At 44.8% G+C, this 17,373-nt stretch overlaps 1 protein-coding gene across 6 annotated transcripts in view; it reads left to right on the top strand.

Moving 5' to 3' along the window:
• Positions 1 to 17,373, top strand: part of ACACA (acetyl-CoA carboxylase alpha) — a 195,360-nt gene that overhangs the window by 80,849 nt on the left and 97,138 nt on the right. For 4 of the 6 annotated variants that reach the window (XM_080982740.1, XM_080982738.1, XM_080982742.1 and 1 more), the window contains 4 exons: positions 4,091 to 4,114; positions 10,606 to 10,749; positions 12,525 to 12,621; positions 13,770 to 13,877. In XM_080982740.1, the coding sequence (XP_080838866.1) occupies positions 4,091 to 4,114; positions 10,606 to 10,749; positions 12,525 to 12,621; positions 13,770 to 13,877 (373 nt within the window). The remainder of the gene's footprint in view (positions 1 to 4,090; positions 4,115 to 10,605; positions 10,750 to 12,524; positions 12,622 to 13,769; positions 13,878 to 17,373) is intronic. The other 2 variants (XM_080982741.1, XM_080982739.1) reach the window with 1 other exon arrangement.

Genomic DNA, 17,373 nt, shown 5'->3' with positions numbered 1-17,373 from the left:
TGTGTTGGTGTTCTGTTGGCTTTCCTTGTCATGGTTTGCGAGTTTTGCATTGATTTCCAAGGGGAGAGCGGCGTTAAATCCAGATTAACAGGAGAGGCAGCCTTGTGGCACTTGACAGACTGACCCCAGGCTGGCCGCCAATGGCGCCCTCTGGATGTTGCTAGACTACAACTCCCATCATCCCTGGCCACTGGCCCTGGTGGCTGGGGCTGATGGGAGTTGTAGTCCAGCAGCCTCTGGAAGGCAGTGATGTATCTGAGGTGCAATTCAGAGAGGTACAGTGTGTCCCAGTGCAATGTTGAGTCTCTAGTAGCTGTTTCATCAGGCTACAGCTGGGGAGGGAAGAGAAAGAAAGCAGGACCACTCCATCGGCACGGCAACTTTCATTTCCACCTCTTGAACATTTCCATCCCAGCTGGTCATTAGAAGAACTTGTAGCTAAGAACTTGAGCCTGAGTTTGCATATTTCCTCCTCCCTCCCAGTCCATTTTTCCTTTTGTGTGATGTCTTTTTTTAGATTGTGAGCCTAATGGCACTTTTTGCTTTTTAGTGATTTGTAAGTCACTCTGGAAGCCCTTTCTCTCTCCCACCCTTCTGAAGACTTAGATTAAAAAACAAAACAAACCTGAAGCAGTTTAAAGTCGTTCTATGGCCACAGATGGAAGCATTCACCAGACAAGATTGTGCCAACACTCCATTTTGAGTAGTCTGTCTTGGCATGTGCCACAAATGGTTGTGTGAATAGCCCCGTATTTCTTTCAAAATGCCTGCATTTATACATATATCTACTTGCCTGGAAGTATGCACCATTAAACTCGATGGCACTTACTTCTGAGTCGACCTCTGTGTAGCATTGCGCTGTCAGGCAGAAAAAGTAACTGGTTTTTATACTTTGCTTTACTGCTTGGAAGCTCATTTTGTCACGAAGCGGTATATAAGTTAATAGCAGCAGTAATAAATAATAACAAGTGCATCGTTTAGCTACAAGCCGTAACAAAAGCGAAAGGAGCATGAATTAGTAACGTCTCGCCTAGTGGAAACCGGTGCAGTTTGACAGTCCTCAACTGCGACTGGACCACGCAGCTTTGTTTTCAGCCTGCCTCATTGCCCCTTCCTGCATTGCTTGGCCTCCTGGGTGATGTCGTGGGGAGAAGGTGAGGATGAATGATGCTCTGGGGGTAAGAGAGCTGCTCCAGGGCCTGAAGGTCTGTCCAGTCTACCTGGAGCCCTTACACCTTTAAGAACTGAGCTCAACACTTCTAAATCAGAACATCAGAGGAGCCCGCTGGATTGGACCACGGGCCCATCTAGACCAGCCTCCTGTTCTCACACTGGCCAATCCAGTGCCTCGGTGGGAAGCCTGAAAGCAGGGCCCGAACTCAGCATCCCTCTCTCTCCACATGCAATTCCCAGCAACAGGTGTTCAGAGGTACGTTGCCTCTGAGAATGGAGGTAGAAAATAACCATTGTGGCTAAGCGCCACCAGTAGCTTAGTCCCACTACATGAATTTATCTAATCCTCTTCTAAAGCCATCCAAGTTGGTGGTCGTCACTCCCTCTTACAGAAGGGAGTTCCATAGTTGAACTGTGCGCCACGTGAAGAAGTCCTTTGTCTCTCTCTAAGCCTTGGAGCAATCCTGCCATCAGCGGAAGGATTCCCGCCCATCACCTAATTTGCCTTGGCTTCAGCTTACATCAGCTGTAAAATGGGTGCACCGCTAGCCTAATCTGGCTGTAAAGACCATCTTATGTGTGTGTGTGTGAAGTGTTTTGAGCTGATCTAATGACAAGATGATGGGGGTGGGTGCTGTACTATTAATTGTGGCCAGCTGATTATCTTTCTCTGCTTTTTTCTTTTTCGGGGGGGGGGGGAGCAGAGTTAATATGACAGATTTCCCAAACCTCATCCCCTCCATATGTTTTTGGCTACAACCCCCCTCATTCCTGACCACTGGCCATGCGGTCTGGGGCTGATGGGAGTGGCAGTACGAAAAAATCTTCAGGAAAGGTTGGGAAAGCGGGTGGATGGAAACTTTTATTATTATTATTAAGCAAAATGCTTTTTGATTTGCTCAACCAAAGAAGCAGCTCTTTGGACACCAGCCAGGCTAACCAGCTTGCTATTTTATTTTATTTTTTGATCAGGTGGAACTCTTACTTGCACAGACAATGAATAGATTCAAAGGTGGCACATAGAAAGTCAGTGGGTTGCATCCAACTATGTTTTACTCAGAGTAGACTCAATGAAATCAATGGAAGCTAAGTTACCCATGCCCATTTTTTAAAGTGGTCTGCTCTGAATAGAACTAGCATTGGCTAGAACCCAACTTGCTGCCCCCCGCAAAGGTACCACAATATTTTAAAATATACGTTTTAATATAGTTACTGGCTGCATCAGGACATCCAACTAAATTGTGGCTTAGTGAGATATGAATGAGCCTGGTCTCTCCCTGAGCTTGTGTTTCTCTCCTTCCTTTCTTCTTGCACGGAAAGGGGAAAGGAGTTTAGAAGCGTACAGTTTTGGTTTTAACCACAGTTTGAAGTGTCTTCTGAACCTGCAACTATAGTTTAAAATAACTATAGTTACTTGGAACCAGGGGTGACTAACTTGTGACTTGCAGGCCATGTCTAGCCCCCTCAAAAAAGTTTGTGGCCCCCAAGACTCAACCATTTGATTTGATTTAATATTAGCATTCCACTTTTCCAATGACAAATGCCAAGCTCAAAGCGGCTCACAACAATCACAATTTGTCATTTTTGCCGAGGCTCCTGTATTTTTTTAAAAAATGAATCGTGAACAATGAATGGTTAAATATGTTTTTAAATAGTGTAGAACAGCTGATGGGAAAGTCTTTCAGAAGGCAGCCTTGAGAGCAATAGTTCTCACTGCCCCCAGTTTTGCTCTTCATCCACACCCACTCTGACATGTGGCCATGAGTCACCAAGGTCCTCAGTCCAAAAGCGTGTGCAATCCCGGTTCATTTAAAAAAAAAAAAATGAAGTTTTTTTATATTAAACCATAATTACTGTTATCTATGGTTTTGTCATTCCATATGACACAAGAAACAATGGTTAGCCAAAAATGGAAGCAAAGGCTTCCAAACTCCTATTGGCTGCATGGAAGGAGGAGAACAAGGAAGTGCCCAATAGGTAGCACAGCTCCTACAAGTAGCTCTAAGCCATGGTTTAGTGTGACATTCAAACGCAGCCAGTGACTCCTGTTGGTTTGCACAGCGCATTTTACAATATACATGTAGTGAGAATCTTACTAGAGCCCTTGTGCCTTGCCACTAGTCCTTAAGAAGTTGGTTTAAACTGTTGTTTGTCATCTTAAATTCTTTATTGCTTAAATACATGGCAGAATGCCTCCCAGTGCAATCCTATACATGTCTATTAAGAAACAAGTACTATTCAGCTTGCTCTCAGGTAAGTGGGGTTAGGATTGCACATTTCATCCTTGACAAATGTGCCTGTGATGATTGCAATGGTGGCATTTATTCAAGGACTTTCTGCTGTGCCTACATATGTGAAAAATGTGGTTGTGTAAAACTTTCATCACACTGAAGTCCTGCTTTGAAATGAATGGGCCATCAATTAGCCGCAATCAAACTGGTATTTTCAACTGGACTTCCAAGTGCTACTAACTCTGCACATCAGGGTTTGTAACATTTAGGGTTGCATCCAGCTAGGTATGGGACCTATTAAAATTAATAGACCTAAGTTAATTGTGTTCATTAATTTCAGTAGGTCTACTCTGACTAAATTTTTATGTTGTGGTACCTGTGAGGGGAAGAGCCTTAATAGTTTTGAAATGTGCCACCTTTTTTCTGCCTCACCTTTTTGGGATCCTATTTCCTCTTGTTTTGTGCTATCGGCTTAGGAAAATTATCTCATTTTTTTGAGTCCAGTCGGTCCTACCTACAATGTGCACCAACTTTTTTGCCTACTACGAATGTAATCTTATGCCTTCTGCTCCTTACACCAGCTTGAATGACAGTTCTAGATTTTTTTTTAATTAATTGATTTTTAATTCATTTTTACAATGGCTTTCACTAACAAACTATAACTAACTGTGGTTGTTTAATTACAGAGGGAACATACCCACGCTAAACAGGTACAGTAATTATCCTCCTTTTCAGATCTGAAAAAAATAATAGTTTAGTTGTTAGAAGGATGTATAGGTTTTAACTAGCTTCAGGTTTTAACCATCTTAACTTTTAATTTTTTAATAGTTTTTGGAATCCCCGTTCTCATCCCTGGAACCCTAACAAATCCTCCCCGTTTTGTGCTATTTCGCTTTCCTCCTCCTCCTCCAAACATGTTCCTCTGCTGCTGCTGCTGCTTCTTTCTCTTTATGCATTTTAAAAGGCAACTTTTGCATGCTGTGGAACTTTTAACATCACACGCTTGCGGGCTTAGCTCCCCTGCTTTTGAAACATTAGTTCCAGGCCTCGGAGCAGTGTAATCTAAAAAGCCAGTCTGCTTGTCTTCTCTTATTCCTCTCCCTGTAACAAGATAGCCACAAACTTGCCTCCCTCCATTTGGGGTTCGTAGAATGGATACCTTATTTTTGGTTGTTTTTCCACAGGAGATACCAAAAGCATTCTTCTTACGAGTTTCCTGGACAGGCACCCATATTACGCATGCTGGCCTGCCATATTTTCCACCTGGGATCAGGGCTTAGCGTTGCTTTGCCCCCCTTCCCCTTTCCTCTCTTCTAGCCTGGAAGCTTTCTGGCACAGGGAATCAGGAGCAGGCTGTGTTTGCCTTGCATGCTCCCTTTCCTTTCCTAGTTTATTGAACTAGGAAATTCAGCAAACAACACCTTGAAATGAATATTTGCACATCACACTTTTATATAAAATATCACAAGGTAGTATGCCACCTAAAATACAACCCGCAGTGACAACAATTAAAAAAAGCAGGCATGTCAGTAAAAGCACCTCAGGTTCAAAGGGCCTGTCTGAATAATGTTTTTAGAAGGCATCCAGAAAGGGGCAGGGATGGCTCCTGCCAAACCTCTATTGGCAAGGAGTTCCACAGGGCGTAGGACTTGCCACGCTAAAGGCTCGGCTCCTGGTGAAGGTAGCACTTTTGGGGCCTTGACCTGGCCTGATGGCAAATTGGTAACATGGACACTGAGGTCCAGCGCCGAGGGCCTTCTGGTGGTTCCTTCGCTGCGAGAAGCCAAGTTACAGGGAATCAGGCAGAGGGCCTTCTCGGTAGTGGCACCCGCCCTGTGGAACGCCCTCCCACCAGATGTCAAAGAGAAAGATAACTGCCAAACTTTTAGAAGACATCTAAAGGCAGCCCTGTTTAGGGAAGCTTTTAATGTTTAATAGACTATTGTACTTTAGTGTTTTGGGCGGGGTATAATTATATTATTATTATTATTATTATTATTATTATTATTATTATTTATTTGGAGCGATGCATTGCCAGAAGCCTGCTCCTATGAGCAGCCTGGCCTCTAACTGCATCTTTATTATTTCTATTATTAATTAAATTTGTATACAATGGAAACCTGGTTCCCGACCGGCTTAGCTGACGAACAAATCGGCTCCTGAACGCCGCAAACCCGGAAGTAAGTATTCCGGTTTGCGAACGTTTTTTGAAAGCCAGACATCCGTTTCAGCTGTTGGCGTTGTTCCTGGGGCCAATCAGCCAATCAGAAGCCGCACCTTGAACGTTTTGGAAGTCGAACAGACTTCCAGAACGGATTGAGTTCGCGAACCAAGGTACCATTGTACTGCCCTTCATCTGCAGATCTCAGAACATAAGATTACAGCAATATAAAAACCGCAAGGTACATAGTGAATATAAAAGCAACAACAAACCAATAATCCCCCCACCCACAACACCTGGTGACTGAAGATGTATAATGAAGGCGCCAGGCAAGCCTCCCTGGGGGAGAGCCTTTCACAAACGGGGAGCCACTGCAGAAAAGGCCCGTTCCCATGTTGCCGCCCTCTGGACCTCTGGCAGAGGAGGAATCCTCTGGACTAGATGCAAGGGCAGCCCCACGTCGAGCGTGTTACAGCAATCAAGCCCTGAGGTTGCTAATGCACAAACTGCAAATTTGGCTCAGCATGGTCTGTACTGATCGGCAGCTGCTCTCCAGGCTTTCAAAGACGTCGTCTTTCCCTGTCCTACCTGGAGATGCTGAACCCGGGACCTTCAGTGTGCAGAGCGGGTGTTCAATTTTGACTGAGTGTAGAGCAAAAGGCTGCCTGAGGATTGACCCACCAGCCTTGACGAAGGGGCTCCCATCTGCTCATCTCTCTGCACTGGCCAAACATCACAATTGGCTGGATCCATTCCCCAACCCCGGGCCTACATTTTCCAGTCAGTGACTCTTCAGGTTTTCAGGCAGAGGACATTCCCAGCCCTATCTGGAGATTTCGATGGTTGGGCCTGGTACCTCTTGCATGTGAAGTAGCTGCTTTAGCCCTTCCCCAGATTAGAATCGGGAGTGTAGGAAGCTGCCTTTCACTTAGTCAAACCACTGGTCCATCTCCCTCTTCCTAGAGAACTCTGGGAACTGACGTTCTCTGAGGGAGAAGCTCTCATCACCCTTAACAAGCAACAATTTCCAGGATTCCTTGGGGAAAACTGTAACTTAAAACTAAAACATACAGTGCAGACAGGGCCTTAGAGAGCACCTGGTTGGGGAAAGCTGTACTCTCTAAAAATTTGCTTCCTATCCGATCAGAAACAGTTTGGAATGAGGTTAATTCCCCCACCACAACCACGGTCAAAAATCAGAAATCAATTAAGAGGGAAATGAATGCGTCTAACTATAGTCTGTACTGGTCTCCCCCAGCCTGATGCTCACCAGATGTTTTGGACTACAACTCCCATCATCCCCAGCTGGAACAAATATGGTGTCTGGGAGTTGTAGTTCAAAAAGTCTGGGGGGCGCTAGGTTGAGCAAAGCTGCTTTGTGGTGTCCTTGTGCGTGTTAACACATTTCAAGACAAGTGGTTGTTTTATTTGTGTGCATTCGTGTATATGTCTGTTCGTAACCTTAATTTGCAAAAGATTTCCTAAATCTTTTAAAGCTAAAAATCATCCTTGTCTTAAAAAAATAAATAAACCCAAAATACATCCTATCCACAGCTGTCAATGTTTTCCCCTTTTTAAGGGAAATTCCCTTATTCCGAATAGGATTCCTCTCAAGAAAAGGAAAAAGTTGACCGCTATGATCCTATCATCTATAGCATTGGCACAGAAGAACAAAAACTGGCTGGGGGTGATTGGATGATAAATTCTGCTGAAGCATTTGGGAGGGACGTTTATATATGTTGTCTTATTTTTATTTATTTTATTTATAATCTGCACTTTCATTAGCTATATCAAGATGGCATTACAACATGCAGAATGTAATAAAATCTGTCCATAAATGTGCACAAAATATAATTTTAAAAATCAGCACCAGTAGATACTGGTTGGTTAAAGAGAGGAATTCATATTGCGAATGGACAGTGCAGTATTCTGAAGAAGTCTGAAAGAAGGCAGGAACGGTTCCCATTGAACCTCAACTGGCAGGGAGTTCCACAGGGCAGGGTCTTCTTCCCTAGAGGCTTGGTCCCTAGTGAAGGCCAAACCAACTTCAGGGGCGTGAGAAACCATCAGAAGGGTCCTTTTAGAGGATCTCAGTGGTCAAGATGGAGCATAAGGAACCAGAGACCAACAGCGAGGCCAACCGTCAAGAAGGCGGTTTCTGCTTTAGAGGGGGCAGGTGGGGCTCATTCACCTGGGAAGGTAGCCTATTTAGGAGAAGGGAAACCCTGATCCCAAACCTCTACTGCATTGCAAGGTATCTTTTGGAGAAGAAAAGGCTAAGGAGTAAAATCTACACAAATCTAGAGTCCCTAAGATGGTAGGATGGCTCCCAGTACGTTTCCGAGCACAATTCAAAGTGTTGGCGCTGACCTTTAAAGCCCTAAACGGCCTCGGTCCAGTATACCTGAAGGTATACACCTCCATCGTTCTGCCCGGACACTGAGGACCAGCGCCGAGGGCCTTCTGGCGGTTCCCTCGCTGCGAGAAGCCAAGTTACAGGGAACCAGGCAGAGGGCCTTCTCGGTAGTGGCACCCACCCTGTGGAACGCCCACCCACCAGATGTCAAAGAGAACAACAACTACCAGACTTTTAGAAGACATCTGAAGGCAGCCCTGTTTAGGGAAGCTTTTAATAATAATAATAATAATAAATTTTATTTATATCCCGCCCTCCCCAGCCGAAGCCGGGCTCAGGGCGGCTAACAACACTAAAATAGTGCAACATTATAAAAACATCAAAGAATTAATTAAAATCAAAATTGATGGCAACCATAAACTAAAGTATTGTAAAGATTGCCAAAGGAGGGAGTCAGGCTGCGCCCTGACCAAAGGCCTGGTGGAACAGCTCTGTCTTGCAGGCCCTGCGGAAAGATGTCAAGTCCTGGAGGGCCCTTGTCTCTTGTGACAGAGCGTTCCACCAGGATGGAGCCGCAGCCGAAAAAGCCCTGGCTCTAGTTGAGGCCAGCCTAACCTCTCTGAGGCCTGGGACCTTCAAGATGTTTTTATTTGAAGACCGTAAGTTCCTCTGTGGGGCATACCAGGAGAGGCGGTCCCGTAGATACGAGGGTCCTAGGCCTTTTAATGTTTAATAGGTTATTGTAATTTAGTGTTTTGTTGGAAGCCGCCTAGAGTGTCTGGGGAAACCCAGCCAGATGGGCGGGGTATAAATAATAAATTATTATTATTATTATTATTATTATTATTATTATTATTATTATTATTGTATGCCTCTTTCTGAAACCTCCTGCAGCCAAATGTATTGCTCTGCTTTCCTTTGGACCACATCAGTGAGGCCAAGAGGAGGGTCTTGTCGTCTGGGCAGCCCAGGACCTCCATACACTCTGTCCAGACTTGCACCCTGGGGAGGTCACTTTGGTGCTGTCTCTCAAGACAGACAGGTGCCAATTTAAATTAGATTCATAAGCCATATGTAACGGAAATGCCACATGACCAAATGTGGTACAGCAAGAGGCCATCTTGTGGCGGGTTCTTGATGATAAAGACCAGGTGGTGATTGCCACACATCTGCATGTTGCCTAAGAGGCTTTTTTTTACAATAAAAATAATCATTTATTTCATAAAATTCACACATCGCTTGACTGTAAATAACCTCAAAGCGGTGTATAAAAAAGATAAAACAGTGAAATCGAGGGTCAGGGGGAAATCGCAACCCTCGTTGAAAACATGAAAAATAAAATACTAAAACAGATTAAAATCACCTCAACTTTCTAAGTGTCTGGGCAGGCTTGTCTATAAACAGTGAAGGTGCCTGTTTGATTTCAATAGGCAGGGAGTTCCAAAGGGCAGGTGCTGCCACACTATAAACAATTGAGTTCTTCAAATGCAGAAGGGGTATTATGTGACACCTGTAGTGGTGCCAGTTCTGCCGATTGAAGTGGGCGCACGTAGGGTAAGTAAGGGAATTTCATTGGTAAATGGGTCCCAAATTATTAAGGGTTTTTATTCTAACAGGAACACCTTGAACTTGGCCTGGTAGCAAGTTTGCAACCAGTTCAGACTGAGCAAAGGTGTTATATGCTGACAAGGCCTCACTCCCATCAGCAATTGGGCTGCAGCATTCCGCACTAACTGCAGCATTCAGATCAAGCATGAGGGAAGCTCCATGTAGAGTCCATTGCAGCAATCTAATCTTGAAGGGTTTTTTTAAAAAAAATATTTTTGATACAGTTTTGATACTTGTTTGTGTTAAGGGGCAGTAATCTGGCAACACATTGTTCTGCCTTGAAAGAACACCTCTGGCTTCTTGTTTTCCTTAAAATAAAAAAAAAGGCTCTACAGAATGGAAGAAGCAGAGTGTGTTTTGTCTCCTCTTTCTGTTCACCGTTTGTATTCATTCCCCCCCCCCCTTCTGGAGCCCTTTAACACCTATTTAGCAAATTCCCCAACAACCTAATCTGGCTTCATTCCAAGTGTATTGGAGATAGCTGAATAGCACTTAAGTGCATTGAAGGGCATTGTTGTTTTGTGCCCCCCAGGGGGAACTCCTGCCTTACTTTGTGCTGCTTCATGGATTGCTCTGATAAATCTAATGCTCCCTTAGTCCCAGGGTCTCCCTGCTCTATCGAAGCTCTATTTAAACGATAATTAATTAGCAGAAAGTGTAATCCAGGGGACAGCCACACATCGTGTGCAGTTCAGCCATGTGAATGTATGAATATAGAGAGTGCAGCGGGTGAATGAATGAATGAGTGGAAGCATGGAGGCTACCCTTCTCTGCACGCTTCCCTAGGTGTAAGTCTCCTTGAACACCACGTGGCACACATAGGACTACATTGCAAAATCCAACCAGGTGTTCAGAGTTCCTTCCTTTTTCTGGAACTCTGAGTCTCAAGTTCTCTCTCTCTCACACACACACACACACAGCCCTCTTCTTGTGGGGTATTTGTTTTCTCCTCTATTTTTAAGCCCCACAAAGCCCAGCCTCTTAGGTGGTTTCAAACCACGTCTCTCTTCATGGATGCCTTCGGGCCTCTGCCTCTCCCCCTAACATATGCTCTTGATTTGACACTGCTGTTCCAGAATGTCCTTCTCGTCCAACCTCAACCATTATGGGATGGTGCACGTGGCCAGCGTCAGCGACGTTCTCTTGGACAACTCGTTCACCCCTCCGTGCCAACGCATGGGCGGGATGGTTTCCTTCCGAACCTTTGAAGACTTTGTCCGGTAAGCAAGGGGGAGGAGTCAATGCGTTTGGGAGAGTGTCTTGTGCCGCATGCCCCCCTTCCCCCCACCACGAACTTAAGTTCCCAGTTGAAGTGGGTTGAAAGGAAGAGGTGACCCATCTTTGCTCCCTACCTAGGCCTAGGACCCATGTACCTACAGGACCGCCTCTCCTGGTATGCCCTGCGGAGGACCTTAAGGTCCATAAATGACAACACCTTGGAGGTCCCAAGTTGCAAGGGGGTTAGATTGGTCTCAACTAGGGCCAGGGCCTTTTCAGTACTGGCCCCAACTTGGTGGAACGCTCTGTCGCAAGAGACTAGGGCCCTGCAGGACTTGACATCTTTCCGTAGGGCCTGCAAGACAGAGCTGTTTCGCCTGGCCTTTGGTTTGGACTCAGTCTGACCCTTATGTTTCCCTCCCCTTATGGTTTTGATCTATGGGCTACTATTAAAATGAGGCTGCATTTTAAATTATATTTTAACCTCTATTTTAAATTGGGTTTTTTTAATTGTAATTTTACTGGTGTTATCCTCCCTGAAAAGGATATATCAAGAACTCTGGCCAAAAGTTTCAATATAAGGAATAATTCCTACTCAAGAGTTGAAATGAAAAACGTGTGTATTCTGCTAAGAATAACAGTTTGAAGCTAGTAGTAGATTTAAACACAACGTATAAGTATGATAGTTTTAAAGTAATGGTAAGTTTGGATACAACGTTTAAGTGCAGAAATAATGTCGTTTCAAATATACAATGATATAGTACGGTTCAGTGGTGGTAACCAGTACAATGATATAGTACAAAGGTACATGAAATACCAGTGCACAACAATTGTTTTATACAAGTCTCAATAGCAGTCAAAAAGAGTCCAAATTATATAAAATTAGAATAAAGAATAAAGAATGAAGGATCAAATGGGGCCAAAAAGGAGTATCCGGAGTGTGAATCAGATGTACGGTTCAGTGGTGGTAACCAGGACAGGGCCCTGTTTCGGAGTACACGCCTTCTTCAGCTCGGTTTTTTGACGACTATAAATCTGTTGGAAGTCTGTATCATTTAGTTCTTTTATGTTTCTATTTCGACATGCGTCTTAGATAATTGCATCCAAGTTTTCTTGCGTTTCTCTGTACCTTTGTACTATATCATTGTATATTTGAAACGACATTATTTCTGCACTTAAACGTTGTATCCAAACTTACCATTACTTTAAAAGTATCATACTTATACGTTGTGTTTAAATCTACTACTAGCTTCAAACTGTTATTCTTAGCAGAATACACACGTTTTTCATTTCAACTCTTGAGTAGGAATTATTCCTTATATTGAAACTTTTGGCCAGAGTTCTTGATATATCCTTTTCAGTGTTATCCTCCCTGAGCCTGGCACCGGCTGGGGAGGGCGGGGTATAAATAAAATTTTATTATTTTTTATTATTATTACTCCAAGCCAGCTCTCATAGTCTTTTTCTTGGTTGTGCTCAACAGTCCAGTTACAAAGCTGAGCTATATGCACCTGATCCTTTCGCCCGGATATAGGGGACTCCTCCCTTCCTGCACGCTAGGTATAAATGTGCTGCTGTGCCATTTATTGCAGGAGTTGCTCATTCAGTCTGCGAGATCCCTAATATGGGCCTGGGGCTTGCAGTAGCCTTGTGCAAGCCAGATAAAGGGCAAGGGACACACACACACACTTTGGTTGTGTTTGGTCTGGCCGTGTGGAAAGAGCCCTTCTGCCGCCAGTTGTATGCGCCTGCTATTTTTCTTCTCCATTCCTTTCAGGCTCTTCGATGAAGTCATGGGGTGCTTTTGTGACTCTCCACCTCAAAGCCCCACCTTCCCGGAAGCAGGTCACCCGTCCTTGTATGACGAAGATAAGGTACAACATCACCCGCTTGCTACCTTTTGTCATTTTGCATTTCTTAGTGCAGAAAGTATGATCTGATGTGTAGAGGTCTTTCCTATTCTAATTAATTCAAGAGGGTTCTGGAAGCTTCTCTGAGTGAAAGAAACAAGCAGAAGGTTCATGATGTTTGGGTTATACCTTCAGAGAAGCTGAGGACAGCTGGCTTAAACTGACTCTGTCAAGGTCATGCTGACTATAAAAGTACGGCCAGAAGGAGCCTCGGTTTCACTTTCTCTTTCTGTCTCTTTTCCTTCTGGTGTAGTGTTCTGAATACAGTGGTACTTTGGGTTACAAACACTTTGGGTTACAAACTCCACTAACCTGGAAGTAGTACCTCGGGTTGAGAACTTTGCCCCAGGATGAGAATAGAAATTGCGCGGTGGCAGCGGGAGGCCCCATTAGCAAAAGCACTCCTCAGGTTAAGAACAGTTTCAGGTTAAGAACAAACCTCTGGAGCGAATTAAATTCGTAACCCGAGGTACCACTGTATAGTGTTAAAGTTTAGAATTATTTTAAGTTATTGTAAGTTTAAGTTAAGCCTGCTGCAACTGGATTTCTTATGGACAGTGCCAATCCTGAATGTATTGGATTTGTGACCATTATGCGCATTTGCCTTCAGTAGCAGTGAAGCTCTGCTGGATGAAATATTAATTGCCTCTGGTCTATTTTTTGGGAATCCTGCAACGTGTTTAAGTTTTTACTCTGCTAACCATACATTGGAGTTTTGCTCTGGATCAACACTGAGTAGAATTCCATGACACCTTTGTCTGTACTAACAGATAGGAATATTGAAAGGGGGTGCATTTGACACCAAGGTGGGGTTTTTGACTCTGTCGGATGGGATCGTGTCTGTGGCTGTTCACAGAAGCCCTCCCACTTCATCACCTTCATTGTGATAGTAAAATTCCTTGTCACTAAAACTTTCTGCAGTTGCTTCAGCTACCGGACCATCTCCAAGGGCAGCCCCACATAGAGTGCCTTGCAGTAGTCTTGTCTCACACTTACCAGAGCAAGGATTCGTATCCTTATTTTTTTGAAAACTTGGTTACATTTTCCCAGAACGTGCCAGAAAAGCACTTTGGTACATTCTAAGGCACATTGTTTTGTTTGTTTTACTCCAGAGTGCCAGAGACGAGCCAATTCACATCCTCAACGTCGCCATTAAGACCGATTGCGACATCGATGACGAAGGGCTGGCCAGCATGTTCAGAGAATTCACGCAAACCAAGGTACCTGTCGCTAAGCGGGTTGGATCTATTTTTCCCTTCTTCCCCTTCGCATCAACCTCCTCTTCCCTATGTCAGGTTTTAAATGCGGGGGGGGACGACTGGGGGTGCAGTGATTTCACCTCTGCTGCTGTGTCCTCAGCGGCAGAAACTTCACCATCCACATCAGAGGTTGCTAATGTTGCGTTCATGACACCCACAAAGGCCTTCATTGGCCTCAGGCAGGGACCTAGTCTCCTAGAAATGAAATTCTGAAGGAAAAGCTACCCTTCTAAGCTAATTCTGTGAAACTCTGGAGTCAGCCATGCCGTGATCTTGCCTGAAATAAGCATTGGTGGTGACGGCACTTGTGGCAGGGCAGGTGGCAGCAGCAGAAGCAGGTAGTTGGTGGTGGGTCAGTGGCCACTTTTGGACATTACACGAAACCATAGTTTAGTGCTGTGCCAGTCATCCTCAGGCTAATGTGCTTCCACTTCTATCTCCACCATGACCACGAGGAGATCAGAAGCATCCATTTCCATTTTCAACAAAGCACAGTTTGTTGGTTAATGGGAACTGCAGCTGGCTTAGAATTTCAGTTGTCTGAACACGCCAAGGTCAGAAACCATGGTTTGCTCTTGGCTTATTCAGACAAACCATGGTTTTCAACTAACCACAGTTTTTGCCTTGCACAAAATGAACAATTGTGGTTCACTGAATGTTAGAAGTCTTCTGATCTCCTTGTCTTGTGCATCTGACAGCATGTGCTAAAAGTTTCCTGGAGGGACCAGACTCTGGAATCCGTAGAACAGCCTTTGCCTACCTGGTCCAGATGTTTGAGGTTACTTCTCTATCTGGCTAGGCAAAGGTTGTTCTAGAAGACAGTCACTTTTGTAATGAGCATTCTTCTCTTCTCTTTCGAAATATAAAAATAAAATAAAAAAATTGTCGAGTAGCACCTTAAAAAAGGTAAAGGACCCCTGACAGTTAAGTCCAGTCACATTCATCTCACTTTACTGGCCAAGGGAGCCGACGTTTGTCTGCAGATAGTTTTTTCCAGGTCATGTGGCCAGCATGACTAAGCCGCTTCTGGCGAAACCAGAGCAGTGCACAGAAATGCCGTTTACCTTCCTGCCAGAGCGGTACCTATTTATCTACTTGCACTTAGACGTGCTTTCGAACTGCTAGGTTGGCAGGAGCAGGAGCGAGTAACAGGAGCTCACCCCGTTGCGGGGATTCGAACCGCCAACCTTCCAGTGGGCAAGCCCTAGCCTCAGTGGTTTAGACCACAGCGCCACCCGCGTCCCTAGTAGCACCTTAGAGACCAACTAAATTTGTTCTTGATATAAGCTTCTGTGTACATGCACACTTCTTCAGCTACCTTCAGATACTTTCTCTTTGTTATTGTTCTAATATTTAAATGCTTTAAATTCTTAACTGGTTTAAATCTCTTAATTTTTTTTATTGGACTGGTCAAACGCCAAAACCAGTGCAGAGAAGATTAAATCAAAGAAATGACGGTGGATAGGAACGCGCAGATAAAAATGCATCGCAGCTTGACCGTCCCCCTCTCCAGCAATACATTATTCTATCCATCTCAGAATTTTTCTTTCTCCCTTTTTATAAATAAAGTACCAAACTAGTTTTCTCTCTCTCATTAGCATGAAGATGCTTGAGGCATTTTTTTTAAGAGTGTGTGCGTGTCTTTAACAGGAGGAGAGGGAGGTGTTGCGCATTAAGCTATCAAATAGCTTGATCCAAATTGTCCAAATAATTTTCCAGTCCCAGCATGTCGTGAAAAGGGTTTCCCCCTCCGTTCCCTCTCCCCCCCTTCTATTTTTGATAGAAATTAGGATCGTATACTTGTAAATGACTTGTGGAGGAGATTGAGGCAGTCAGTGGAAATGGAGTTTCTCCAGGTGCTAGTCTCTAATAGCGCTATAATAGCTGTTGAGTCGCTGGGAGGTCTGCATTATTACAATGTAATCAGAATCCCGTTGCTATATACTTATTGTCTGACACTTGTGGAATTTTAAAAGCAATAACATTTTTTTTTAAAAAAATAAAAAAATAAAAATCACATCATTATTATTAAAGTTATTTTCTTCCTTTCTCTCTCTACGGCTGCCCCGATGCTCATTTTCGAAAGGGTTTTAACCTTAGCGAAAGCATTGTCGCCTGTGCTGGAAAGGGGCGGGTTTTTTGCTCCTGGTGTTGTGGAATCGGAGCCCTCTTTTTCTCTGGCTCTCTCCATTTCTAGTTACGCTTCCCCCCATTTCTAGGTTAGTAAGCGGGTTGGGGGGAGAAAGGGCATTTCCAACGAAACAGCCGCCACTGTAAAAGGTGATTAGACGAATTCACGGAGGAACAAGGCTATCAGATACAGCTACTGGCCACAAATGGCTGTGTTCTATTGCCATTGTCAGAGGCATTGAGCCTCTGGATAGCAGTTGCCATGACTCACAAGTGGAGAAGGTTGCTATCGTCCTCATGTCCAACTTGTGGGCTTCCCATGGGCATCTGGTCAGCCGCTGGGAGGACAGGGATGGTGGCGGGGGTTAGTCACCTGATCCCGCAGGCTCATCATACCTTCTGAAGGCAATAAAGGTAAAGGCAAAGGGATCCCTGACCATTAGGTCCAGTCGTGGCCGACTCTGGGGTTGCAGCGCTCATCTCGCTTTATTGGCCGAGGGAGCCAGAGTACAGCTTCCAGGTCATGTGGCCAGCATGACTAAGCCGCTTCTGGCGAACCAGACCAGCGCACGGAAACGCCGTTTACCTTCCCGACGCAGCGGTATCTATTTATCTAATTGCTAGGTTGGCAGGAGCAGGGACCGAACAACAGCTCACCTCGTCACGGGGATTCAAACCGCCGACCTTCTGATCAGCAAGTCCTAGGCTCTGTGACTTAACCCACAGCGCCACCCGTGTCCCTTCTGAAGGCAATAGGCAGTGGGAAATGCATGATTAATCTATGGAACTCACTCCCGCAGTGTGAGACAGTGATGGCCACCAATTTGGGCAGTATCAGGCAGTGTCATGGAGAGATGGCTGCCAATGGCCACTAGCTACAATGGCTATGTTCTGCCTCCACAATTGGGGACAGCTACGCTTTTGAATGCTGGAAACCACAGGTGTGGAAAGGGCTCTTGTGCTCAAATCCTGCTTCCTGGTTTCCCACAGGCATTTGGCTGGCTCCTGTGAGAACAGGAGGCTGGAGGAGATGGCTGTTGATGGCTATGGCTCCTATCTAAGGCTTTTGCTACGGTGAAAGGGGCCAGTCACAGAATCACTGAATTGCAGAGTTGGAAAGGACCGTGAGGAACATCTAGTCCAACTCCCTGCAGAGCAGGAATCTTTCACCCAACATGGGGCTCAAACCCACAACCCTGAGATTAAGAGTCCTGTGCTCTGCCAACTGAGCAATCCCAGTCAACCCAGATATTACCGTATTTTTCGCACCATAGGACGCACCGGCCCATAGGACGCATCAAGTTTTTTGGGGGGAAAATAAAGAAAA

This window comes from Podarcis pityusensis, assembly GCF_964106645.2.
Source record: "Podarcis pityusensis genome assembly, chromosome: 15".
NCBI lineage: Eukaryota > Metazoa > Chordata > Lepidosauria > Squamata > Lacertidae > Podarcis > Podarcis pityusensis.
This window is presented reverse-complemented; position numbering and strand designations above follow the sequence as displayed.